Here is a 27104-nt window from a genome sequence, read left to right as displayed (position 1 = left end):
AATAGCAAACATTTTAATCACACATATATAGCCACTCAAATGAAATATATATATATAGACATGTGAAAAAAGTTGAGAAAAACACAAATGGGTGGATATATATATATATATATATATATATATACCGTGACTATAATAATATTAGTTAATTATATGAATTAACAGGAGAAATTCATTGAATCCAAGTGGAGTAGTTATAAATTCTGTGTGATAAATAAACAGAAGAAAGTTAAAATTAAAAGGGTGGATTCGGTGGATTTCACTTTCTCCATCGAGCACTAATTGATCACACTTCCATGTTTGCTAATTATATCAAATGAATTTAGTGAAGCTTAAGTCTCAACCTTCTTTTTTATTTTTCTTCTTGTTTTTTTTTTTTTTTTGTTTTTTGCTTGTTTAATTGACCAGCCAACTTTGCAGCCAGCCAGCCACCTTCATCTTCTTGAACGTTTCCCTCTTTCTCTCACCCTCTAAACTCAAGTGTAACTTTCCTCTATCTCTGCTCTTGACCAGCCACCTTCATTTTCTTGCACATCTTCTCTCTTTCTCTCACCCTAACTCAGGTATAACTTTTCTCTTGCTTTAGTTATCAAAATTAATTTGTCTGTAAAACCAAGTGTGATCTGCATTCATGATGTTCGTGTAAGGAGAATCTGATTTAGAGGAGATAAATTATGCGTGTGTGTCTATATGGATATATTCATGAATTCTTTACTGCATGCAGTTTGCTCAATGTGCAAGGTACTGGTTTTACGAAATTAAATTGCATTATCTTAATTTCATATAAAATTGTGTAGAAGCTCATTTTTATGGTATTATAAAGAATCTTAACGTTCTCATAATTAACGTAGTATTATAACGAAAATCAAGTTGTATTATTTTAATTTCATTTATAAATAAATAAAATATAGAGATTCTAATCTTATGGGTCACTTTAATATCCAACTTAGTGAGAGTCGTAGAAAAATATAAGAAAGAAAAAGTGTGTTCAAGAGTAAGTAAGAAATTCTAGAAAGACTTTCCTTTAACTTGATTTCGTCTATTTATAAAGGCTTGGTAATTTTTGGTCTTATGTCAAGTTTCTTTTTATTGATTCTTTTTGTTTTATTTAATCTTTGTTTATGGTTTGTGTGGTAGTCTAAGGGTTTGGATTTTATCATTATTATTATTATTTTTTTGGTTATGTGTAGTAGCATGTGCTTCCTGGTTCTTTATCTTTAAAATGCCAAACTATGTAAATCTCTTTTTTGTTTATTGTTGATTATTTTATAAAATATTATCATTTACATGATATTTTTAACGAATTGTTAGTAAATAGTTGACCTTACATTTTTTTTTCTCTCTTTTTGTATTTTATTTTTAGGTTTCCTCCTTATGAGTTAATCTCTAAGTTAAACTTTTTTTTCATCTCTATGAATTATCTTCGTGAGAGGTCTTATATGAGCTTCTTATTATTATTATTTTAATTATTTTTGTATTCAGTGGAGAACCACCAACTAGATCTTTGTGAACAGTTCTAAAGATTTAAAGGAATACACCATATATTTTTAAATTATTTTAGATATTCATGAAAAAAGATTATGCTTAATATCAAAGTATCTATTATTTTTTATAAAGCACATCACCAAAGAGAATTTACAAACATTTTCTATCATGATATCTAATGAAAGCTTTCTACTAGTGAAAATGAAACCTTACTAGTGCATAGGTGGGTTTCTTTATATTCATCAAGGCCATAGTTCTTTTGTTCATATGTTTCTCTTTTCATTTTTAGTAGTTCACCACCACATTTCATTTATATTAGTCTTGTTGAACGAGGTTCTTGATCTTAGTATTTAGATTCCACCTTAATCAATGATTTGTCTAGGCATACTACAAAAGTAGCAACATTTGAGTTATATTTCCTTATTACTATTGGAATTTGGAGATGGTGACTATTTGATTGTCTTTTCCTTACAAATATCTGTAAGAATTTAAGATAGACACGCGCTTAGCATTGTGAATTTCATTAGTTGTAGAAGGTTTTTTCTATTGTATATTGATCAATTATCCTTTTAGTTTTTGGTGTTTCTTTGAGACCTAGTGTCCCTTCCTTGGTTAATACGTAGTTGATACCAGAAACCATAAGGATAATTCTTAAGGAGCTTTGTTTCTAACTTCTTTAGGTAGGTCTCTATACTTGTGGTATATTACCATATGTTGGATTGACTTTCTCTATCTATTTTATGAGGTTAATACATCATTCCTTTCGGATTTATTATAAAAAAGTTATTTCTTACCTTTATTAGAATATATTGGTATCCTACCTAGCTTGTCAACAATGGCCATATATATATATATATTTTTTGGATAAACTTCCACGGTTTGATATTCTAAAACTTTAAAGTGGACCTATTGAGTAAAATTTATAAGTTTGATTCAAAGATTTGATCGTCATTAATGAAGTAAGATCATGTGCAATTAAGTAGTCAAATTTGTAATTCTGATTGAAAGATATGATGAAACTAATTATCCTTTATGAAAATTATTTTTTCAGTAAGAGAAATAATATATACATATGTTTGCTTGATTTTAATTAAGATAGCAAGAAGATTAATACTAATTTATATTTTACGTAACTTGTAGTATTAGGTGACCCACTCCTTCTGGTTACTGTTGAGCACTTGAGAAGAGCTAAGGGATCTTGAGGGAGGTTGCTGTGAGGGGATGATTCTTTCAGCATTTATTACTTCTGTTGCAGTCAACCTTGGCCTTACTTTATTATTTCTCACTCTATTTTCTATATTGAGAAAACAACCAGCTTTTATCACAGTCTATGCTCCACATTTTGTTCATGAAGAAATATTGCAGCGACATGAACGATTTAACTTGAAGAGATTATTACCTTCTTTTACTTGGGTGAAAAGGGCATGGGATGTCTCTGAAGAACAACTTTTGTCAATCGCCGGTTTGGATGCTGTTGTTTTCTTACGTATTTTTCCCCTCAGGTAATTTAGATCATTTGATATTCCTGTTAATTCAATAATTCTTATTATTTTGTTTTATGGTAGAACATTTACAGGATAGAAGTTATAATATATACTACGAGAAAAAAAATATGTCGATCACAAGTTTCTTAATTATTGGAAAGAAAGAAATGGGTACCCGTTTTGTAATATTTTTATTTATTCCAAATGAAGGAATCATAATAAATATCAAAAGAAGAAAAAATTCAGTTAGAGAAAAATTAGAGTATTACATTCTTCCACCATTCCCACTTCTTAAATAATCATTATTTCTCAAAAACTCGTTCTGTACTCTTAGTAATTTACTCTCACAAGAGAATCTAAGGCAAAAGACTCACCAAAAATAATTATTGTACTTTTAAATACTTCAACTATTAAATAAAGAGAGTCAACATTGATTATATTAAAAGTAAAATCAAACGATTAATTGTCATTGTTCAAAATTCAAAAATTAAGTTCGAAGTTGTACATGATAGAAAGGTATAAGACATTTAACATGTGATATAGACTAGCTACTTGTGTGACGACCCGTGAACTTGAAAGGAAATAAATTATAAATTGAATGCAGAAATGAAATAAATAGTTAGAGTTTACACTTTTTACACAATAATTCAGATTACCCAATAGAGTTATGGGAATGACCATTTTAAATGAAATAACGAAAATTAAAGAAATAAATTGAAAATAAACAATTGGGCATCCTATTCGTAATCCTCTTGTGAATCGAGATCTGAATCTTGGTCCTATTGATCTGAAATGGTTAATGAAAGAGTAAGTTACACTAGCCTAACAAGAATATTACGCTACTCATCGATACAGAAATGAAGGTTGGTAAAAATCCTGAAAATAACTAATAAAACTCTTAATTTAAGTAAATTCGTTTATCATAAATAAAATCGTTTACCGCATACTTACTGTAGCGAGATTTTCAAAACTAATCTATAAAGTCAGTAAAATAAACAATATCATAATCTCATATGCAATCAGTCGGCAACAATAACTTTCTCTTTTATCAGTCTACTGGTATCCATGGGGGTCCATAGGGATGTCCCCACTATGCGTGAACTTTCTTTTTTTTAACATTTTCAATTAACGGACTGTCCCCATACCCCGTCTGGTATGAGCGCTAAAATATCATCCCTTAATATCCCGTCTAGCATGAGGGTGAAACGGGCCGTTTCCATACCCCGTCCGGTATGAGCGTCAGAATACTAATTCTTGATATCTCGTCCGGTATGAGGCAACGTTCACGGTAGGATTCTCTATGTACCCGGTCCGTCTACCATCTCCCAAGATATCCAGTAAAGCTACCGTTCATCCATTTACTTAATTAAATAATTTTTTATTTACCTTTAATTTTTAGTTTCTCAATTTAACTGTAATTACATAAAACAAGCAATACATGCATCAATGAAACACAATAGCATCATCATACTAATTTCAGTGTATTATCATACATTCGAAACTGTCAAATCAACCAATCAACTAAACACGACAAACAGTAATAAATAGCTAGTTCTAGGTCCATTAGTGACTTGTAATTAATTATGAATATTTTCTAAACTACACAAAATACCATATTATTATTAATTAAACTTCAATTCCATAACAGAGAATAAGATGATGGATTCTTACTCAAATTGGTGTCAAACTGCTAAACTTTTGGCTGTGCCAATTGGCGGTCTCCGTATTCCTTTAATTTTCCTTCGGGGATTAAAACACGCTCCAAGTACTAAGAAATATTCTAAAAAATCTAAAATTAGTGTTAGAAACCCTTTTTGGCCAATTTCGAAATTTCGGCACGGTAGCTTCGCCGCTCGCGGCAGTGGTTTACCTCGGTTGGCCCTTTATGACCGGTTTCGACTAGTTTTGTACCCATCCCTGTGAGAAAACACGGTAAGGGATCTCAGTTGGCTGAAAAAAGTCGAAAAATCGAAGCTTACCGATGACAGAGTTTTCTGGTGCGGTGGCTCCGCCAGTTGACCTTCGCTGTTGGGTGTTTTGCTTTGGTCAATCTGTATAGAAAGGAATGGTGATTACAATGGTGGAAAGATTACATGAAATGGGAATCGAAAAGGGTCTCATCAGAGACGATTTTTGCTTTTTCTCGTAGCAGCATCGTTGGGCTTTGTCTGCAGTTTTTTGCTCATCCATCAGTTCTTTTGCTCCGATTTGACTATGGGGGTATTCAAAATTGAATTTTGAGCGAATGAAATTTTTTTTACCTCTTTTGGTGGTTGGAAGTGGCTTCGACGCGGCGACAAACAGTAGTCGACTCCCTTCCCGGCTACTAGGTCTTCTTCTCCGACGGGAGGGTCTGACGGTTAGGGTTAGGATTTGGTGTGAAGAGGGTTATTTATATCCATCTTCTTTTAATTTGGGTTGTCTATCGCATTTGATTTGTACCGTTCATTGCGATTTGAGTTGGACTGTCTGATTGCGTTTAAATAGAAAGTGGATCTGCACCGTTCATCGTAATTTGATCTGGGTCATCCGATCGCATTTTAAAAGAGCTTAGATTCGGACTGTCCGTGCGTGCGAGAACAAATCCAGATCGTTCGATCGCGGGCACGCAGATCGCCAGCGTAGCCTCCCGCGTGGCACCACGTCAGCGTGCCTTGTCACGCGACGCGCTCCGGTACGTCGGGGCTGCTGACTGGGCGTCCTACATGATACAATTTTCTTAAATTATATTTTGACTCTTTGTTTTTTATTTTTCTTTCAAAAACACCTTTAAAACCCAAATTTTCACCCATTTTCTCCAAAATTATTTTTAATTTCATCATCCACCTATTTTTTTTCATTTTTACATTAAATAACAAATTCAAAAATTAAAAAATTATATTTATATATTAATTTTAATATAATTAAAATTAATTAAGGATATTACAACTTGAGTGTATTTTGCATCCATATGATACTTTCCTTTAATTACCTCAATTGCTACTCAAAGTAATGTCTTGAAGAAATAATATACAATCTGTCATATTCTCGTATTTTCTTACCATACATTGAATGAAAATTCTAATTTGTTATGAAGTTTCAGACTCTTGAGAACTAATTCAGTAATTCATTTAATTAGGTAACCTAATAACTTATACGAATTACTCTATGCTACTTGGAATTAGACTCGAAAGTGAAAGAAGATATATATGGTGGAATAACCATCAAAAAAATACAAAAAATATGTCATTCAAATATTTCTTTAAAATAGGAAATATATATAATTTGTGAACAAAAATTTGTAGAGTTTGGACGAAAATAATTAGATTATTATTATTTTTTAATTTTTAATAATTTAATATTATTTTAAAAAATAATATATATTATATTTACATGCTAAATGGATCTAACATAACATCTATACATAAATCTTTTAAACAAAAAAGTCGATCACGTGGTTAGGTTAGGAATCACGTGACATTAATATAAACGATGTTCAATGAAAGTGACGAGGAATTTCCATTTGAAATAAAAGAAATATTGCTTGGACCAATCAAATAAGATGAAATATTACAAAAGAGAATTAAATATTTATTAAGCTACAAAATTCATGACGATCTAGTGAATCTATTTCTTTTATCTATAATGAAATTTGCGTGTAAAATTTAATTTTAATATTTTTCGTAAAAAAAAAAAAAAATCTTTTAATGGTATTTTTCTGATCTTATTTTATCAACCTATAATTTGCAGTATACGGGTATTTTCCTTTGCTAGTATAATCGGGATCCTCATTATGCTTCCGGTGAATTATTTGGGAAATCAGTTGGGGGAAGATACCAATTTTTCAAACAAGTCATTGGACCTATTTAGTATTTCAAATGTTAATAATGGCTCCAACAGGTAACATTTACTAGCTTTATTGATGAAAATGATTGACAATAAACAATTATTGCTGTCAATTTTCAAGCTTGTGGGTATGACAATACTTTTGAGCATGCATTATATAGTTTATGGGAAAGGTACTGATTACCATTTTTGATCTTTTTCAAGCTTATGGATCCACTTTTGTGCTGCATATATTTTCACTGGAGTTGTCTGCTATCTACTTTATTATGTAAGTAATGTGTCACTCAAGATTGCCTAGTTGATTTTACAGTATTTAAAGGGTGGGAGCCTTTTAAGTTTGGATATAATTACAACAAGGTTTTCTTGTCATTTGAAAACGTAAAAACAACTTGGTCTTACTCCAACTTCTTAGCAAATGTCAAGAATTTTGAAAGCATCCTATGTCTCCATCATATGACTATAAAAGATCAAGCTATTTTTCATGGAAGCAAAAAAGAAAATTGGCTTAGTATTTTAATTCAAATGACATAGAAGAAGAGACAAAGAGGAGTTTAAAGAAATAGGATTCACAAAATTCTATTGTGTAAAAATAGGTTTTTTAAAAAAATAGTGTGCATAAATTCTGTTTTGAGAAATTCTCTAGTGGTAAGATGTATTATTTTCTAAAAGTAATCAATGCAGTTGTAATTATACCTAAATATCAAGAATATTTTATGTAATCTACCCAATTCTAAAGGATATTGAAGTTTTAGCTTGATGATGAGTGTATACTTTTGCAGGAGTATAATCATATTTCATTGAAAAGAATTGCTTGGTTCTCTTCATCAAAACCTCGACCAGATCAATTCACAATACTAGTTCGTGGTATCCCTAAAATTCCAGGAAGAAGCTACAGTGAAACTGTAGAGAGCTTTTTCATGGAGAATCATTCTTCCACTTATCTTTCGCATACTATAGTTCATCGAACTAACAAGCTTCAAAATCTCATTGTAAGTACTCATGGAAGTTTTTAGCGGTTCTGTTATATTATTTAACATTTTTTTTTTTACTCATGATATGTAGCCAGGTTGGCTCTCAAGGAAAGAGAATCTTTTCCTATCTCCACATTCTCCTAAAGGTCCATACACTTTAGCAGGGCCTTTATGGATAGCTCAAAATTGATAGTTTAATCATTGAAGATGACTGGTGAAGATGCTCATAAATTTCTTATTGTCATGTTTATTGTGTTTGTGGGTCTTTTGAGTTTTTGTAGCTAGTTTTCTCTTTTATGTCTATTGTTTTTTGAATAAAGAGGAGAGAAGAAAGTGAATCTTTTTATTTCATATGCATATTATAAATTCAGAAGCTACTATAGTAACCAAGGTATATGTCTTTTCTTACACACTTCATTTAATTTCTTTTATATTTTTTTTCTCACTTGTGTTACACACTTCTCATAGATTAGACTCAGAATCTAACTTTTTGTATACTAATTCATTATATTTTTCATCCACACAACTCTTTTTTTATTTTCTTGTACTCAAGGAGTATGCTTATGCTTTACAAATTAATACTATATTCAATAACTAAGCAAAGCATGGAAGCAAAAATGTCAATTTTCAGATAAGTTGTAATGAAATGATGTTAAAACTTAGTATCTTAGTTCTGAAAGCAAGTCTTTAGAATTTAAACTAGCATTTGATGTTTATGTTATCATTTACAGAAAGATGGAACAAAGCTGTATCAAGAGATTGTTAGCTTAAAATCAAGAGATTCTTCTCAGCAAACTAAACGAGAGGGCTTCTTGGGGCTTACTGGTAGAAAAGTCAATCTCATAGAAGTTTATGAAAAGAAGCTAGAAGATTTAGAAGACAGTATGCGGATGCAACGATCTTTAATAGTAGGAAAGGTGAGTTTCAATTGTAAGCACTTGATTGATGGCAAGAATTTTGGTTCTGACATAAATTTTCTACTCTTGATTTGTGAAATTTATTAGGAAGTTTCAGCTGCATTTGTGTCATTCAAGTCTAGATATGGAGCTGCAATAGCCTTACACATCCAACAAGGGCTGAATCCGACAGAATGGGTCACGGAAAGTGCTCCTGAACCTCGTGATGTTCATTGGACTTTTTTTTCTACGTCAGTGATAAGAAGATGGATATCTCGATCGGTGGTGATTCTTGCGTATATATCACTAACGATTTTGTTCCTTATTCCAGTTGTAGTAGTGCAAGGTCTTGCTAATCTCAACCATTTGCAGACCTGGTTCCCATTTCTGAAAGACATATTGAGACTGTAAATCCATGAAAATTTTCTCCATTTATGTGACTAACACATTATGTTTTTGATTTATGATGTTACTAATGTAGAAATCTTGAACTGCAGAACATTCATTAATCAAGTGATTGCGGGATATCTTCCAGGTCTCATTCTTGTATTATTCTTGCTACTGGTGCCACCTACTATGCTGTTATTTTCTTCCGCGGAAGGATACATTTCGCGAAGTCAGATTGAAAGAAGTGCCTGTAACAAACTACTGTTCTTTATTGTATGGAACATTTTACTTGCCAACATTTTATCAGGGTCAGCTCTTTATCAAGCCAATCTCTTCCTTGAGCCTAAAAGCATTCCCAAGGTTTTAGCCGAGGCTGCTCCAGCACAAGTGAGATTACATCTCCCTTGTGATGTTTCATTTCAGAACATTAAAAGAGCTGGATATGATTTATGTGCTTATTCATTTCTATGTGTAGGCATCTTTCTTCATTGCATACGTTGTGTCATTTGGGTGGACTAGTCTCTCCTCGGAACTTTTTCGTCCGTTTCCTCTTCTTGTTTGCTGTGTAAAAATGCTATTTTCCAAAGTAGACATTGACACATTTGCAGCCCCATCGCCTCCTTATCACGTAGAGATTTCTTGGGTTGTCTTCTATGGAATTCTTGGCGTGGTGTACTTCTTCATGGCTCCACTAATTATACCATTTCTCTTGTTTTACTATTGTCTCGCATATATTGTCTATCGCCACCAGGTACATATGTAGAATGAATTTATTTTGTGTTTATACAGCTTATTCCAAACATTAGGGATTAGTCAAGTAAATAGTGAATTATGCTTATCTTCAACACTTCTTTATACAGTTTTGTTAATATTTGTTTTTGTATACATGCAGGTAATGAATGTATATGAAGCCAAGTATGAAACTGGTGGAAGTTTTTGGCCTATTGTGCACAATTCAACCATTTTCTCTTTGATATTGATGCAAGTTATTGCAATTGGGATATTTCGCATCAAAAATCTTTCTTTAGCATCCACTTTAATCATTCCTCTTCCATTACTTACACTACTCTTCCATTGTTATTGCGTAAAACGCTTCTTGCCTCTGTTCAAATCATTTCCTGCGGAGGTACAACTTCACTACTCCATCTTATAAAAGAATAATCTGACTTGAATTTATAATCTTTAACTCTCTATTAGTTGATAATGTAAGTTTAAGTCTGGTAAATTATTCTTATGTTTTGAACCAATAAAGTTGCATATACATATTTATATACATATTTATGTGTTTAAAATTAAGCTTTATAGATAACTTGTCATTCCGCCAATTATTTGACAGTCGTTATTCTTTTAATTCCTTTTTCCCCAGCTCATCCTGCATTTATTTGATTATTAACAGTTTTACAACACTGATATGAGAATCATAATAATTAATGTCTTGCAGTGTTTGGTTAAGAAAGACAAAGAAGACCAGAATGATCCTAGCATGGATGAGTTCTTCAATAACCTAGCCACGGCCTATGAAGATCCTGCTCTGTCGCCAGTTGATTATTCAAGAAATACAGACAGGCAAAGAGCTCCACTTCTTCAAGTTCCAAGTTCATAAATTTTCTTTCCTCGTTGCTGTAAAAGAAGTATTAGGTGAAGTTTGAGATAAATTTTCTTCCCAGAAACTCCCAAGTGATTGCGAAACAAAATGCATAATGACTTGTGCCAAATGTTTAAAGAATTAAAAGCTTCAAGTTTCATGATATGAAATGAGCACTGGGTTAGTGTCAATTATTAATTTCAATAAACACTATGCTGAAATTATTTATGGGTATTTCAAATTTTCATTGCTTCAATGTTTTTTAATTAAAAAAAAAAAAAATTGTACTGAAATACTCTTATTCTATTATCATTGAATGAATGACTGGGGAGAGAATGTGCGGAACAAGTGCTACAAATCAATGGATAATTATTTGGATCCAAAATTTGGATAAATATTGTATAATTAAAAGAAATTTTAGAAAAAAAAAAAAAAGATATTAAATAAGAAAGAAGATTGGATAAGAGGAAAAATATATATTTAATTTCCTTTCTTATTCCTTTCAAAATAAAATTATAAAAAAATAAAATAAAACTAAATAAAATTGAAAGTCTGATGGTTTGTATGCATAAATAAAAGCATTAATGTTATAATAGAAAATTCTGTGTAGAAAATGGAGAAATCATATATAGAAAGTATTAGTGTGAAAAAAAATTTCAGTTAGGAAAAACTAATGGATATATTTAATTTTTAGTAGGAAATGAACAATAAATTAATCCATAAATTATCGTTAAATTTTAGTAACAAAATCAATGAATGTGAAACTAAAATTAGAAATAAATGTTTATAATTTTATACTTAATTACCAATATTAATTTCACATTCAATCTCTCTATCTGAATAACTATTGTTTTGGTTACAAATATCTATTTATATTAATTACAAATATATTCTAATCTTCATGTTTCTATATTAAGATTAAAATTAAGATTAATTGCCATCCATTATCCCCTCTAATCGTGGAATATTAACGTATCAAGTGCAAAAATAATAAATTAAATTCCGAAACTTACAACATTGAAATTAACCATTCCAATCATGGGAAAGAATCAATCAATCAATTCCCATTGATTAAGCTACTAAAACAAAAACTTAAGCACACAAAGACCTATAAATAATGATGCTTGGTTGGTCTCCAAATCATAAGTCGGAGAAAAAGATAAACCTAGTGTAGTCGGCATAAATAAGAATCAAGAAGAAAAAAACTATGACAGGAATCGGGATGAAAAGTCTTCTAGTGATTAGTTTGATGGTATTTGTAGCTTTCGTGCAAGCTCAAGATACTCCCCCGGAAATTCCAAGTGACTGTGAGACAAAGTGCATAATGACTTGTGCCAAGTTTGCCTTCTTTTTCAAGCCATGCTTTTCACTTTGTAAGCTCAAATGTAAGATCATTCCAATGGAGAAAACCCTAAATTGCGTTCATTCATGCGCTCAGTCTATGCCAGAAGTTTTCCATACTGGTAAATATCTTCTCACTTTTCTTTTTTTCTAATATTTTCCTAAGTGATTAACTTATATTTATATGTATATATACATATATACAATGCTTTGTTTATTTTTGTGATGACGACAGATAGGGAGAATGAAGAGAGATATTTGAACTTCTGCCATGACAAATGCTTGAAGAACGAATAGTTACTAGAATCTTTTGCTGTATGTGTTAGGAGATGAAATGAGAATAATGCAAGGATTTGGAATGCTTGATGTACACTACTAAATGACTTCAATAAACAATCTAATGATATTGCTAATGAGTTATTTAATTAAAATTTTCCAATTTTTTTTTTTTTTAACTTTTTCTTGTTAATCTTTTATAAAATTATTTTAGTTTTGTCTATATTTTATTTTTAATATAATTTAAAAATGACAATAAATAAAAATTAACTTTAATAATAATTATTAGGTTATTACTATTAAGCAATGTAGATTATGATAATATGCATTAAACATATATTCATAAGTATACAATAATTACTTTTTAATTTTTTTAAAATTTATACTCTTAAATATATGATCATCAATTTTTGAAAGGATAACATATAAAGAAAAATTTTTAGTACAATGCAGTGACGTAATTATTACGTTTATTAATAAAAAATTGTATATAAATTAATGTAAATCATTAATAAAGCAACCACGTGATTATACGCCACATAATTAGTACAAAATAATTTGTGATTAAAATAAAAGATTCCCTCGTCATTACGCAAACATTAACAAGGTGACTCAGTTCAAAACTACTGGGCCCACTTCGACGCTTGCCAAGACCAGCAAGGGGCAAAATCGGCAATTCATAAATAAATCAGTTTAGTTGAGTAAAGCGGAAGCTCGCACTGGAGCCTGAAGAAGGTTCGTTCCTTTGTTTCCCTGCTTAACCAACTAGCAAGCCACTACTGCTAAATCAACCTCCAGAATCTCTCTCTCTTCTCTCAGTTACGTTCTCTCTTTCTCTTAATCAAAAATTATTTGTAAATGTAATTTTGCATTTACATTTTTGTACTTATTATAGTTTACGCATTCTTCTTGTTTGCTAAAATTCCTGAGACTTATTTTTGAAAATTTAAAGTGCTTTTTGTGGACATGTTTCTTTACCTCAGTTTTTTTTGGCCTGCAGTAGTTTAATATGTATCTTATATATATATATATCATGTAAGATGTTTCGTTCTGGTTTGATGATCACCTGAGGATTCCTTTTGAAGCTTATAATTAGCGTATCATTGTTTATGTGAAGTTTCTGGTTTTGTTTTAGGTTGGTGATAAGGAAGGTGGTTTTTGGCTTGATTTTCCACTGAAGAGAAGAAGCGTTCGTTATAATTTACTTGACATAAATAGAAATGATTTTTAAAAGATTTTTTTTTCGTGGTTTCTCTTTTTCTTTTAAAATTCCTTCAAATAAAGTAGAAGGAATTAAAATCTGATGAAAGGTTGAACTTCGTTTCAACGCCCTTTGCTTAGTAAAAATTGAACATTATTAATAAGGATAGGTGACTGTTATTAAATCCGTGGAGTTTAAATGAACTGCGCTAGACTTGTTAGAAATGGGGCCAATGGTGGAACCATCCTTATTAATTTAGTGAAGAATCAGCAATTTTAAGCAGTAGAATTTCAAATTTTGATTGAAAGAAAGGTTGAACTAGGAATTAGCTGAAATCATGAAGATCATTACATAACAAGTTTTGTTCACAAGTGGAATAACTAGGCTCTCTTTTTCTTTAGTTCTGGTTGTTTAGTTAAGGCAGTGTGAGGACTTCAAATATATATGTATATATACATATATATTTGAATATGTATGTGTATCATGCAATGCTGTTCTTCAGTAGTTTATACTTTCTGCAATTTTTAATCTTAGGTGATTGGTTCCTTTGGATGCTGTTGAGCTTTTGAGGGAATGCAGTAAAGCTGTTGGGTATAAGGACTTCCATATATCTTCAACTTCTTGGGAAGGAATGATTCTTTCGGCACTTTTAACTTCTGTTGGAATCAATCTCGGCCTTTGTTTTTTGTTTTTCACTTTATATTCTATATTGAGGAAACAGCCAGGTAATATCACAGTCTACGCTCCGCGCTTGGTTCATGAAGGAATATCTCAACAGCAAGAGCAATTTAACTTGGAGAGGTTATTACCTTCTCCTGGCTGGGTGAGAAGGCAATGGAATCTCTCCGAAGACGAACTCTTGTCAGTCCTGGGTTTGGATGCTGTTGTCTTCCTGCGTATTTTTCTATTCAGGTAAGTCAGATCTTTTGGTGTTCCAAACAGTTTAATGCTGCTATATTTGTTATTTGATGGTAAGACAGCTGCATCCCAATGAGGATGAGGAGGAAATAGAAAATTGGCATGCAAAAGTCAGAATATTAAGATCAGAGAATACTGACATTGACTAAACTCTGAACAATAAGATTTTAGCCAATTATCAGCTTCTTAGTTACTGCAAAGATGCATAATTTAGGGGGAAAAAACTGTAAAATGTTGGATGCTAAAAAATAAGATAAATCAGTATAGTTACAGGCTAAACTGGATTTATGATGAAATAGTTTAATGGGAATCTCTTTCCTTAAAAGGAAAAAATTATTGGGAATCTGCTGTGTCTCGTGTCAAGAAATTAAGTTGTTTAGGGGAAATTGAAATGCTTGGCACTTAAACTTTTACACTTCTTGTGTGCTTGATGATGTAATACATATTCCTTTAAAGCACCTTGGCCTTTATGACTCAATAGTTGAGCGTCATTCTTGTAAACTAAAAGTCTGTAGTTCAATCATGATATAGAGGTCTTTTTGTTGAGTATGTGTTTTTACTTTGAAGAAAAAAACATATTCTTTTGAAAGCAATCAATGCAATGTAGAATATAAGCAGCGAAATTTATGAATGCAAAACTAGAAGAATAGGGGAGAAACATAAAAAGAAGAAGATAGAAACCAGGACAGATCAAATGAGAAATGCTGGAAGCACGGGAGTATGGAGATATTACAGAATAGAGGAAATGAAGGAAGAATAGAAAAGTACACGAGGGAAGCGACAGAAAGAAGACCGAAACCCAAGAAAATAATTCAAATATCAGTCTTATCTGTTCACTAGTTTGGTAGCCTAAGTAAAGATACTAGTTACAGCCAAATAAGGATAACATCAAACTAATAAAGAACTTATAAAAAGGTTTCTATATCATTAACAACAAAAATCAAATAATTTAACTAATATTACCTAGATAGTCTAAAGAAATTAACAAGACTAATAGCAAAAAGTCGACTTCCACCTCCTCTTTCACCTATAAATAAATAGTTTATTTTTTGCTTGTTCTTTTGCCTAATTCATGGTTTTAGCTCATGTTAGTAAAGATTATTGTACAGTTTAGACTTGTGCAATCAGAAGTGAAAATATCATGCAATTAGGCTCGTGCTAAAGGAGCAAGAGTATCATGTGGGATACTCTTGTATCACAAGAAGTATAGTTTTTGTCTTGTTGCTCATTAGCTATATGTATAGATTAGAGCATCTACATACTTTACACTTTTTATATAAAAAAAATGCATAGGTCAGAGTATCGTGCAGCTTATGTATGTGCAATAAGGAACTTGAGATATAATGCAATTTAGGGTCCTGCGACGATAAGCAAGAATACTATATAGTTTGGGCTCATATAATGAGGAGCATGAATTTTCTTTTGTTGCCATTCACATTTTAACTCGTGTGGGCAAGGACTAATGAGGAATACTCGTGATCTTATTTGTACTTGTGCTTTGGGCATTGTGAATGATGGGGCAAATTCTTATATCTTTGACATCAACAATCTTGTATGCAATGTTTGGGTTGATTTCTTAAATTCCATAAGGGTGTGATGTGGATAAGACCTTGAAATAGCAATTCTCTTTTCTTCTTTATTCAAATTTTAGCATCAAAATCATTTGTAGTTATTGCAATAATCTACAAAAAATATGAACGGTCATATGTTAATGATGACAATTTAAGAGATTTTGAGCAGGATAAATTGCCTATCTTCCATGGAAGAGAATTTTCATTATATATACAAATATACAAGTTAATTTTTAATATCTAAATTAGCTAAACAAAACTGTCCTAATTAAAGTTATTAAAGATATACAAGTCATAAAATTATATATATAATTTGCTGGCTAATTAATTAGATAATTTGCTATCATAATTGTGTAAAATCTGTAGATTAATTGCATAGAATCTGTTGCTATATATGCTGATTAATTGTATATAACCTGCTGCCATAATTGTTACAAATCTGTTGATTAAGTACATAATATTTGTTGATTAATTGCATAAAATTTGCTGGCTAATTAATTGTTAGTTAATTTCTTTGACATCCCCCATCAAATTAATGCTGTTAAATTTATAAGTATCAATTTGTTAACAAGAAAGTTATGGCGTTAATGTGTCATAGATTTAGTGAAGAGATCTGCAATATTTAGAGTGGTGTGATATGTGGCAGGGTAATAACTTGATGATCATATGCCTCCCGAATGGAATGACGATCAACTTTTTATGTGTTTTTCCTTTCGTGGTAGACAGGGTTGATGATAATTTGAATTGCACTAGTACTGTTAGTGTGTAGTGGAGTAAGTTGAATTTATGATAAACGAACCTCTGTAAGGAGACCACACAATCAAATGATTTCGAAACATGTAGCAGACATGGCTTAGTATTCTGTCTCAGTGGAAAACTTGAATACAGAGTCTTGTTTTTTACATTTCCAAGAGATAAGGGCATCACCAAGAAACGTACACTATCCAGTAGTAGATTTCCTAGTGTCTGGACACCCTGCCTAATCAGCATCACTATAGACTTGTAGTTGAAGAGAAGAACTAGTAGAAAAGAATAACCTACGACTAGGAGTGCCATGAATGTACTTGATGATTTGATGGACTGCTGATAGGTGAAGATGTCGAGGAGCTTGCATGAACTTACTGTTGATGTGGACAACATAAGAAATGTTTGGTGGGGTGATGGTTAGATAGATGAGACTACCAACTAGCTAATATAAAGTAGGATCTTCGAAAAGTTCTCTTCATCACGTCAATATTTAACATTAATTTTCATGAGTGTCAACAGATGTAGTGCTCGTGAGATCATCTAATTTAACCAGATGCTGAATATACTTTTGTTGATTCAAAAAAATACATTGAGATTGATGATGCACCTCTAACCCCAAGAAGTAGGTGAGCTGCTCAAGGTCTTTCATTTGAAAAGAAGAGTGCAACAAATTTTGAATTTTCAAAAATTCTCTCTTTATCAGAGGCAGTAATAACTATGTCATCCACATAAAAAAAAAGTACAACTAATCTTTACATGTCATTTAAAGAAAAAGTGAAGAGGACTTTAAGTAAATGAAAAACCAAGAAGAGTGGATCTGAACTTTTCAAACCATACCCGCAGTGCCTGCTTCAAACCATATAAAAAAACGTTTTAATTTACAAACAGCATTAGATGAGAGAGTAGGCATACCATGCGGAAGTTTTATGTAAATTTCTTCCTTTAGATCATTATGTAAGAACGCGTTCTTAACATCCATCTGATGTAAAGACCACGATTGAGATGCAGCAAGGGTTAGTATGGTGTGCACGGTTGTCATCTTGGCTACTGGTACAAAGGTCTCATCATAGTCTAAACCATACTCTTGTTTGTTGCCAAGAACCACCAATCAAGCCTCGGTCTATGAATCCATCAAATCGAAATTTTATGGAAAACACAAACTTACTTCTGAGGAGTTTCACAGATGGGGGACATGAAATAACATCCCAAGTTTGGTTTTCTTCTAGTGCTAGAAATTCTGCTTCAATAGCTTGCCACCAATACTCATTCTCCATTACCTGTTTATATGGGAAGGGAATAAGAATAGATGACAAGGTGGCTGTTAAGGAGAAAGGTAAAACCATACTTATTTAGTGGTCTATGAACACGAGTACTGCGTCTAAGAAGAGTAGGTGCGGTTGTTGGAACAGAATCAACCGTTAAGGAATTCGTTGAAAGGGGCCCGTTAGGTGTAGAAGCCTGATGTGATGTTTTGAACATGCATCGCTAATACACCAAGAGAGGTTTAAAAGGTACCAAATTTGCAGAAGAGTTAGTAAACCATGACAAAATAAAAAATGAAGGAGAATATGATCATGGTGAGTAGCAAAAAAATGCTGATTTTAAAAAAATATCACATTTTTAGATATCCGAATATGATACAAATTAGGATCATAATAAAGAAAACCTTTCTGGTGTATTGAATATCCTAAAAATGTACATTGAACTGATTGAGCTATAAGTTTTGTGCGTTCATGTGCAGTAAGATGTACAAAGCACACACAACCAAAAGTACAAAGGTTAGAATAATTTGGATTGCGACCAAATAATTTGGAGAGGCATGGTTCAATGAGGGAGATGGCAATTTGTTGATGAGGTGCATAATAGTGGAGAGAGTTTCACACCAAAACCGAGAGGGTACAAAAGACCCTAGTAGAAAGGTGCGAATAATATAAAAAAGATGACGATTCTTTCTCTCTGCCACCCTATTTTGTTGTAGGGTTGAAAGACAAGATTGTTGAGAAATTATTTCATTAGTTTGTAGGAACTCCTGAAAAGAATGAGACATGTACTCACCCCTATTGGCAGAGCGAAAGATTTTGATTTTAGTAGAAAATTAGGTTTGAATATGTACATGAAAAAACTTGAAAACAGAAAATAGTTCGTCTCCACAATAAACAAAATAGATTTATGTGAAAAGACTATAGTCATAAATAAAAGTGATAAAGTATTTGTAACTAGCATGAGAAGTAACTGGTGTCATACTCCACACATCATTATGTATCAAATCAAAAGACTGAACTACATTTGGTGTGTGAGTGGGAAATAATAAAGTTTTACTTTTGCCAAACTTACAAGAATTGCAATCAAATTGAACAACACTAAGAAATGTTGAGTTTTTGTTCCTAAGCAAACTAGAATTTAGTAAAACATGTAGTACATTCGAGTTTTGATAATCAAAATGAGTAGAATTACAAGTGATATTGGGCAGGGAGAAACATGGAGATAAAGAAAATGGGAGGGGAAAAAGATGCCCTACTTTAGACCCCCTTGCAATCGTCTTTCCCGATTGTTAATACTGCACAATACAACTAGATTTAGGAAATTCCACTTTATAGTTATTATCAACCAATTGACTGATATAAATAAGATTACTGGTAAGATTAGGAGAGACAAAAACATTTGTTAGAGAAGAAGAAATGTTTCTAGTGACTGTGATAGATAAAAACTTTCCATCAGTTGTATAAATCTTGAGGTTTTCAAAGTATTTCTTTATATTAGTAAGAAAATTTGGATTGTTGGTCATATAATTAGAACTGCAGAATCAAAGTACCAAGGAGATGATGTTGAGAAAGATTTACTTGGGAGTTTTAGGATAGAGAATTCAGAGATGATCATTTGTTGAATTATTTCAGTAGTTACAAGTAGAATAGGAGTAGTAGGAGCACTAAGTACTATGTTCACAGAATTACCAGTACTAGAAGAACCAACAGACGCTGTATATACTGTTTCAGATTTGTTAAGAGATTGGATAAGATATTCCTTAATGATGTGGTCGTCCTTTTTACAGTAGTTGTAGAATTTTTTTCAATAGTTTGAAGCATAATGCCCAAACCCCTTGCAACAAAAACACTGAATTGTGCTTAAGTGTCTACCTTTTGACTTACCTTGTGCTGCATAAACCACAACAACATAGGTAGATCTTTATTGTTTCATAGTGGTTTGAGTGAGAATTCGTTGTTACTCACAAAACAAATCATTGAAGCATACATCCAATGAAGGGACAAGTTCCTGGTTCATAAGATTATATCTGGTACCTTTAAATTCATATCTAAATTTCATAAGAAGTTGATTCCTTTTAGTAGTTTCATGAACAAATTGAATAGAGATAAGACATTCAAGAGATAAGATAATATATACTATATCAGTATATTCAGTATAAAGATTTATAAAAATAGAATAAAAATCAAAGATAGAAAGATTGCCATGTTGAAAAGTAGCTAATTCATGTTCAAGCTCAAATCTTCGAACAATGTTGTACTGGCTATAGAGTTTCTTTAAATAAGTCCTCATCTCAGCTGCAGTTTTGAAGGGTTAGAGGTTTAAGATGATATTCGAGTCAACAAATCTTAGAATTCATACCATGATTTGAGCATCCTTGACCTCCCACTTGGCATGCTCATCCTTTTCTTTATCGTTGTATGGGGCAGGTTTGCTGCCATCAATATGGCCCCATAAATATTTTCCTTTGACAAAAATTTTGAAGTGAAATGCCCAGAATGAATAGTTTTTGTTATTAAAACGAATCAAGATGGACTCATACTTATCTGTGGACATGATGTCGAGAGAACTTGATCAAGAACAAATAAGAATAAAGGACTATACTAAGAATAAGAATAAGATTGAGACTTGAAATAAGAAATTTTTTTTAAGAATTTAGAATCTATACTCTGATGCCATGACGATTTAAGAGATTTTGAGAAGAAATTTTTTTGTCTATCCTCCATGGAAGAGAATTCTCATTATATATACAAATATACAAGCTAATTTTCATTCTCTAAATTAACTAAACAAATCTGTCATAATTAAAGTTATTAAAGTTATACAAGTTATAAAATTATACATAAAATCTGCTGGCTAATTAATTGCTTAATTTACTGCCATAACTGTCTGAAATTTACTGATTAATTGCATAAAATCTGCTGGCTAATTAGTTGTCAGTTAATTCCTTTGATAGATGAGTTTGTAAGACTCTGTAACTGAGAAATTAGAATATCAGCAGCTGCAAAATGTTAAAAAAAATTTGTTTATAGAAATTTTTGATACTTTAAAAGGGATTGCACACAAAATTGGAGGATAAGGTAGTTTGTTGAGGGTGTGGGTTGCTATGTGTAGAGCTTCAACCCAAAAAAGGAGGAGGAGAAGGTTGAATAAGCATTATCTGGACCATAGATATTTTAAAAGATGCATCCTTTTAGCCTTGCTGTTTTATTGGAGAGTGTAAGGCTAGAAAAATTTCATATGTAGACCTTATTTTGAAGCAATAGAGTATTCTGATTGTTTGAAAATCATCTGCCACTGTCCCACTAAAAATTCTTAATTTTGGTTCCAAGTTGAGTTAAAGTGAACTGATGGAAGTTAATGAACGTTGTCTAAACCTAAAATTTTCTTTTTAATGGAAACACCCAAACATAGTGAGTAATTCATCAAATAAAGTAGATAATAATAAGAGCTCAAAATAAACAGGAGATATCCAAATGTTGTTGTCTATTATTTCAAAGTTTACATTCTCACTTGACTTAGAACATTACTGCCTAACATTTCACATTTTCTAAGTTACAATCATGAAATTACAATTCATTTGAGATGGACCTTATTGAAAGTGCATGCTTCATCCTCTCTACCTTTGCATAAATATTTATTATATTATCTTCTTGGTTTTGCTCATAAATTATATACTTCATCTATAGTGAATACCATTTACGCTCTCACATTTTCAACTATGGTTTTGATCTTTAGCCATTTATGCTGCTTTTTCTTTTTCTGCTTGGTATTCAACTTTAATAATCAAAAACGAAATTCACATGTGAAGTTATTTTGACTTTTGATGGATTTTTTCTTTCTTGATCTTCTTGTTAATTCTTGATCTCATTTTATTTATCTGTTATTTTCAGCTTGCGGGTGTTTAGTTTTGCTAGTATAATTGGAGTCCTTGTTCTACTTCCAGTGAATTATTTGGGAAACCAGTTGAATGTTGATTTTGCTGATTTGCCAAATAAGTCGTTGGACTCATTTAGTATTTCAAATGTCAACAATGGCTCAAACAGGTAATTACTTACTACCAGTTGAATAAATGCGAATATCGGTATAGCTAATATCTGAATGTGCTGAAGTAGCTGCAATTAAAAATATGGTTTGACTTTTACTCATCTTCTCCTTTCAAAAATTTGTAAATTGATAGGATAATTATTGCTTAAAAACCACTCATAAAATTGAGAGGAATTTTATACAAATCAAATACTTTTATTTCAAAAAAAAAAAATTAAGAGAAATTTTCCCTCCCAGTTACTCTCTCAATTATTCTCTCTTATGTTCCCTCTCTCTATCTCTCTCTTATGTATTATGGGTTTCTTGAGTCAAATATTACTTTAACTTTCCTAAAATCTACGAGTATTTAAAACTTGTACTACATTATGCAAAGTCATTAAGGTTCTATTTGATTTTATTTCCATTCACTTTGTTTCTCATTCTTTCACTTATTACTACAGTAATATTGAAAAATAAAACCACATTCATAATTTATATCTGCAACACCTCTATGCCACCTTGAACTCCTTGGAATTTATAATTTTTACCTTTTCTACCTATTCCAAATCAGTATAATAATTAATTAAGATTGTAATTGATTAGGAGGTGACTAGAATAGCCCATAACTGCATAATGCCACTTAGTAGAAAGTTCTCTTGTGATAACCCAATCTCATACTAAAAAATATATGTGATTGTCACCCTTCATATAAGTGCTCAAGTTACATAGTAAATATAACTTAAACTTGATCTTTCGAGAGCTAGTGATTTGCATTCAACAAGTTGTCTACATCATAATTTATATATGCAACACCTCCATGCCATCTTGAACTCTTTGAAGATTTATAATTTTTATATTTCTATCTATTCCAGATCACTATAATAATTAATTAAGATTGTAAAAGTGACTAGAATAGCCCATAACTGCATAATGCCACGTAGTAGAAAGTTCTCTTGTGATAACCCAATCTCATACTGAAAAATATATGTGATTGTCACCCTTCATATAAGTGCTCAAGTTACATAGTAAATATAACTTAAATTTGATCTTTCGAGAGTTACTGATTTGCATTCAACAAGTTATCTACATCATAATTTATATGTGCAACACTTCCATACCATCTTGAATTCCTTAGAGATTTATAATTTTTATGTTTTCTACCTATTCCAGATCACTATAATAATTAATTAAGATTGTAAAAGTGACTAAAATAGTCCATAATTACATAATTTCATTTAGTAGAAAGTTCTCTTGTGATAACCCAATCTCACTGAAAAATATATGTGCCTGTCACCCTCCATATAAGTGCTCAAGTCACATAGTAAATATAATTAAGTTTGATCTTTCAAGAGTTAGTGATTTGCATTTAACAAGTTGTCAACTCAGTGGTTTCTTTGGCTCGAATGTTATAAACGGTATCAGAGCACAAGCTAACTAGGTAACTTTGGACTTGTACGGTTTTGTATCTAGTGCAACTTTGGATTGTGATTTGTACATATAATATGTGGCCTTAATGAAAACATTAAGAATTTCGATTATAGAGATTATAAGGTCCTAATTGATACTCCCTACATCGAAAAGACATATAATTGTTGTTTCCATATAAATGCTCAAGTTACATACTACTAATAATCTGACTTGATCTTTAGAGGGTTAGTGGCATGGGGCCAAAAAGTTGTTGGGCTAGTGGATCTTAGATCCAAGGTATTATATCTATATATGCCTCTCCTCTTGGAAACCACCTTGATCTAGTATTCCTGAGGGCTTATAAAATGTCAAAAAATTGGGATGAACCTTTATTTCTAAGGTCTCGCCTTTTGTTTTTAAGGAACACCTCTATATTAATTTAATCATTTCTTTCGTTAAAATGCTTTTATTTGTTCAATCGTTGTATCTTTAAACTTTCTAATGCATTTTTTTCTTCTATTTGTCCAATATTGAAACTTATTTCTGCAGTTTCAAACATACTTCTGCTTATTCATTCTAAACGAGTTATTACTAGGCTCTCCAAGTTGATGCAAAACTTCTGAGCATGTGTTATGTTAAATTACTGAGTACTGATTCTTGGCCCTTCTCAAGGTTATGGATTCACTTTTGTGCTGCATATGTTTTCACTGGGGTTGTTTGCTATCTACTTTATAATGTAAGTAATATTTTTTCTAACTTAGCCTACTTATATCATAAAAATTTAAGGATTAAGTACAGTTGGATATCTTGTAATTTGAGAATTTTCAGACTCAATTTGTGCAATTTGCTTGTAGCAGTTTTAGTATTTATAGTTTGACCATTAGCAAAGTAACATAAAACTGTTAGTTTGAACACATACACGGTGTGGATTTAAAAAATTTGACATGTGGATGGTTTATATTAGACTTTTCAAAATTAGAAAAAAAAATCTAGAAGTTGTATTAGTTTTAGTAACAAGAACTTCCCCATAACTTCTCCAGTATGAATTCTTTTAAATTTTTTAGTATTTTTAGTATTTCTAGCTTTATATTAGCTATAATTTTCTAAATCTTCTTAAATTTTAGAAATTGTAGGAAGTGTAATCTGAGCCATTCCTTTGGGAAAATTTTAGATACCATTCACATGTCCAAATTAACAGTATTATATTGTCTAGCTAATGGTCAAACCATAAGTATTGAAACTGCTTAAAATAACTCACATATATTGAATCTTAAAAACACCAAATTAGATGTTATTAATCTGTAATTTGCACAAAATTTAAATGACATAAAAATTGATGCCTACTGAATTTTTCAAAATCTGCTTTTACAGGAATATAATTATATTTCATCAAAAAGAATCACTTGCTTCTATTCATCAAACTCTCAGCCACAGCAATTTACAGTATTAGTCCGTGGAATCCCTTACATACCTGGGAGCAGCTTCAGCGAAACGGTGGAAAACTTTTTCACTGAATTTCATTCTTCTACTTATCTTTCGCACACAGTAGTTCGTCGGAGTAGCAGACTTCAAGATCTCATTGTAAGCATTCAGTGGGAAGTCTCAGCTTTTTCTGTAACAGCTTGTAATATTCTAACTAATAAAAATATGTCATTTCTTATTGGTTTAAGCATTTGAAATAACTGATAATTTGACTTGAGTTATTTTACAACTATAATATTTATAGGATCATTGTTACAAAAGAAGGAAAACTAACTGAATAGGATTTATATGGTAAAGGACTAAATGAAAAGTAAAAAGCTCCATGCAAAATACTATTGTATACTCTGACACTCTCCTTAAGTTAGAGCATGGATATCATATGCACTAACTTTTATGAATGAATTTAACACTGGTTCTCCTTGAGGAAATCGGGTTAAAGGTCTAACATTGAGTGCATGTCATAGCTTACCAAGACTTCAGAAAGATTAATAGTGAAGCAATAGTGAAGCAAAAGATCAAACTTATTTGGAGATTGGATATAAGCTATTGTGTGCTTGAAGGCTGAATACTATAAAAGATTTAAACAAGCTTTGATACCATATACAACAAGTAAGTTGAGTTACAAGTTATCTCCAAAGCTTTAAGTTTTGGATCATACTGTCAACCATCTCTAGTATTTCACATAACCTGTCATATCATACTATTGTACTCCTTAAATATCACAGATGTCCTCCTGGAATTTTTGTTCAAGTTTTATTTAGTAAGCAATCCTTTTTTCTTAACTAAGCTTTAACGTCATCCTATTTGACTAAGTTTGTTTCTTAAGCATTCAATACCGCGAAGTCTGAACTTCTCAAAAGTTAAAACTACAGTGGTTTTTGTCGTCAAATTTTTAAAAGTTTTTACGTTTATGGATCTGACTAGTCCCCATAGAATTAGAAAAAAAAATTATCACAGTTGTGGCATCAAAAACGTGATTTTAGTTTTAAAACAGTAAGTTTAAAGAATTTAATTTCGTTTTGTTATCAAGTGTTTGATGTATATGTTTCCTTGTCAGAATGAAGCAGAAAAGCTGTACGAAAAGCTTGCTCGCTTAAAGTCAATTAATTTTTCTCAGCAAAGTAAACATGAAGGCTTCTTTGGACTTTTTGGGAGAAGAGTGAACCTTGTAGAAGTTTATGAAAAAAAGCTGGAAAATTTAGAAGACAACATGCGGATGCAGCGGTCTTTATTGGCAGGAGAGGTGAATCTAATATCTGTCAACTATAAGCATTCTACTTTGAAAAATTATATCTTGTGAAAGATTTTTCAACATTTTAATATAGGCATGTCCTTCGCTACTCAATGTAGATGTAAAGATAGATGAAGAGAGTCCAAGAAATTTGAACACCAATCAGCCACTTATGTTTATGAATATCATTACTTAATGGTAGACTCACCAAAGTGAGATTTGGGATGTTGATTTAGATGCGGTCTAAGTTGGGGTTGCAACCTGGGTCAGCCAACCCAAACTGTTGGCAGGTCAAGGATGGCTTCTAGGGTTGTGATAATGTAGATTTAAAAATTTTGACTTGGTTTAGATGTGGGTATGTATACGAAATAGGTATATCATTTTTAATTTATGGTTGCAATTTGAAAGAAGTTATAGCACAGTGTAATATTTAGATGTCTTGACTTTTTTATTATCTTAATTTTATGCCTAAAAACTTTTTATTTATTATATCATGCGATTGTTATTGTGCTATTCACTCTAGCATTTAAAGTAGAATGTGACTCTACAAACGCAACCCAAGTCCCATCTTAGCCCAAAATATTTTCCATAAGGTGTGTAGTTGATACTGAGGTTTAACCTCAATTTGGATCTGCACAAGGTGGAGGCATTTATCTTGCAGTTGTGCTTGGATCGATCTCTAAACAATGCAAGATATCCTGGAGAACAACTTCTAATCTGATCTTCAGTATGTCTACAAGATTTTACCATTCCAAGCTCATAACTGCATGCTTGCACTTGGCAGCCGGATATGTGATACCTAATTCCAGGTGAAAGACACTTTGATATAAGAAAAGTAGCTCCTGACTAACTTGTATTAGGGATAGTTAAGAGATAGAGAAACTTTATGTGAACCAAAGAATAGAGATAGATTAGAGGAATTGGAGATCAAGAGGAAGAAATATATGGGGGATAAGACTGAACATTATAGGATAAGCAAAACAATAACAAGAAGAATAAATACGGAGATAA

General features: G+C 31.6%; 2 protein-coding genes across 6 annotated transcripts in view; both read left to right on the top strand.

Annotated features, from left to right (window-relative positions):
• The first annotated feature begins 382 nt into the window (after positions 1-382).
• Positions 383-10867, top strand: LOC110824045 (hyperosmolality-gated Ca2+ permeable channel 2.3-like). Of its 3 annotated transcripts, none has more exons than XM_022054559.2 (11): positions 383-563; positions 2626-2987; positions 6699-6848; positions 6999-7062; positions 7574-7783; positions 8497-8682; positions 8770-9068; positions 9159-9435; positions 9524-9799; positions 9941-10174; positions 10490-10867. In XM_022054559.2, the coding sequence occupies exons 2-11, from the start codon at positions 2707-2709 to the stop codon at positions 10649-10651; spliced, it is 2139 nt and encodes a 712-aa protein (XP_021910251.1). In that variant the 5' UTR covers positions 383-563; positions 2626-2706; the 3' UTR covers positions 10652-10867. The 3 variants fall into 3 exon arrangements, with proteins under 3 accessions (XP_021910251.1, XP_088073341.1, XP_088073336.1); XM_088217210.1 differs by lacking the exon at positions 383-563 and adding an exon at positions 602-741; XM_088217215.1 differs by lacking the exon at positions 2626-2987.
• Positions 10868-12923: 2056 nt separating this feature from the next.
• Positions 12924-27104, top strand: part of LOC110824051 (hyperosmolality-gated Ca2+ permeable channel 2.3-like) — a 38165-nt gene continuing 23984 nt past the window's right edge. For 2 of the 3 annotated variants that reach the window (XM_088217174.1, XM_088217170.1), the window contains exons 1-6: positions 12924-13068; positions 13986-14363; positions 21841-21993; positions 24053-24116; positions 24752-24961; positions 25920-26105. In XM_088217174.1, the coding sequence (XP_088073300.1) occupies positions 14083-14363; positions 21841-21993; positions 24053-24116; positions 24752-24961; positions 25920-26105 (894 nt within the window). In that variant the 5' untranslated portion in view covers positions 12924-13068; positions 13986-14082. Of the gene's footprint in view, positions 13069-13985; positions 14364-21840; positions 21994-23929; positions 24117-24751; positions 24962-25919; positions 26106-27104 lie in introns of those variants that run through there. The other variant, XM_088217176.1, reaches the window with a different exon arrangement.

Source organism: Carica papaya, chromosome 1 (genome assembly GCF_054855325.1).
Source record: "Carica papaya isolate Zhongbai chromosome 1, ASM5485532v1, whole genome shotgun sequence".
NCBI lineage: Eukaryota > Viridiplantae > Streptophyta > Magnoliopsida > Brassicales > Caricaceae > Carica > Carica papaya.
The sequence above is the reverse complement of the archived record's forward strand: the minus strand, read 5'-3'. Positions and strand labels throughout refer to the sequence as shown.

Coding starts and splice junctions, on each gene's coding strand:
- LOC110824045 (XM_022054559.2), top strand. CDS start 2,707: ATGATTCTTTCAGCATTTATTACTTCTGTTGCAGTCAACCTTGGCCTT. Junction 2,988..6,698: donor TTACGTATTTTTCCCCTCAG/GTAATTTAGATC, acceptor TATAATTTGCAG/TATACGGGTATTTTCCTTTG. Junction 10,175..10,489: donor TCAAATCATTTCCTGCGGAG/GTACAACTTCAC, acceptor AATGTCTTGCAG/TGTTTGGTTAAGAAAGACAA.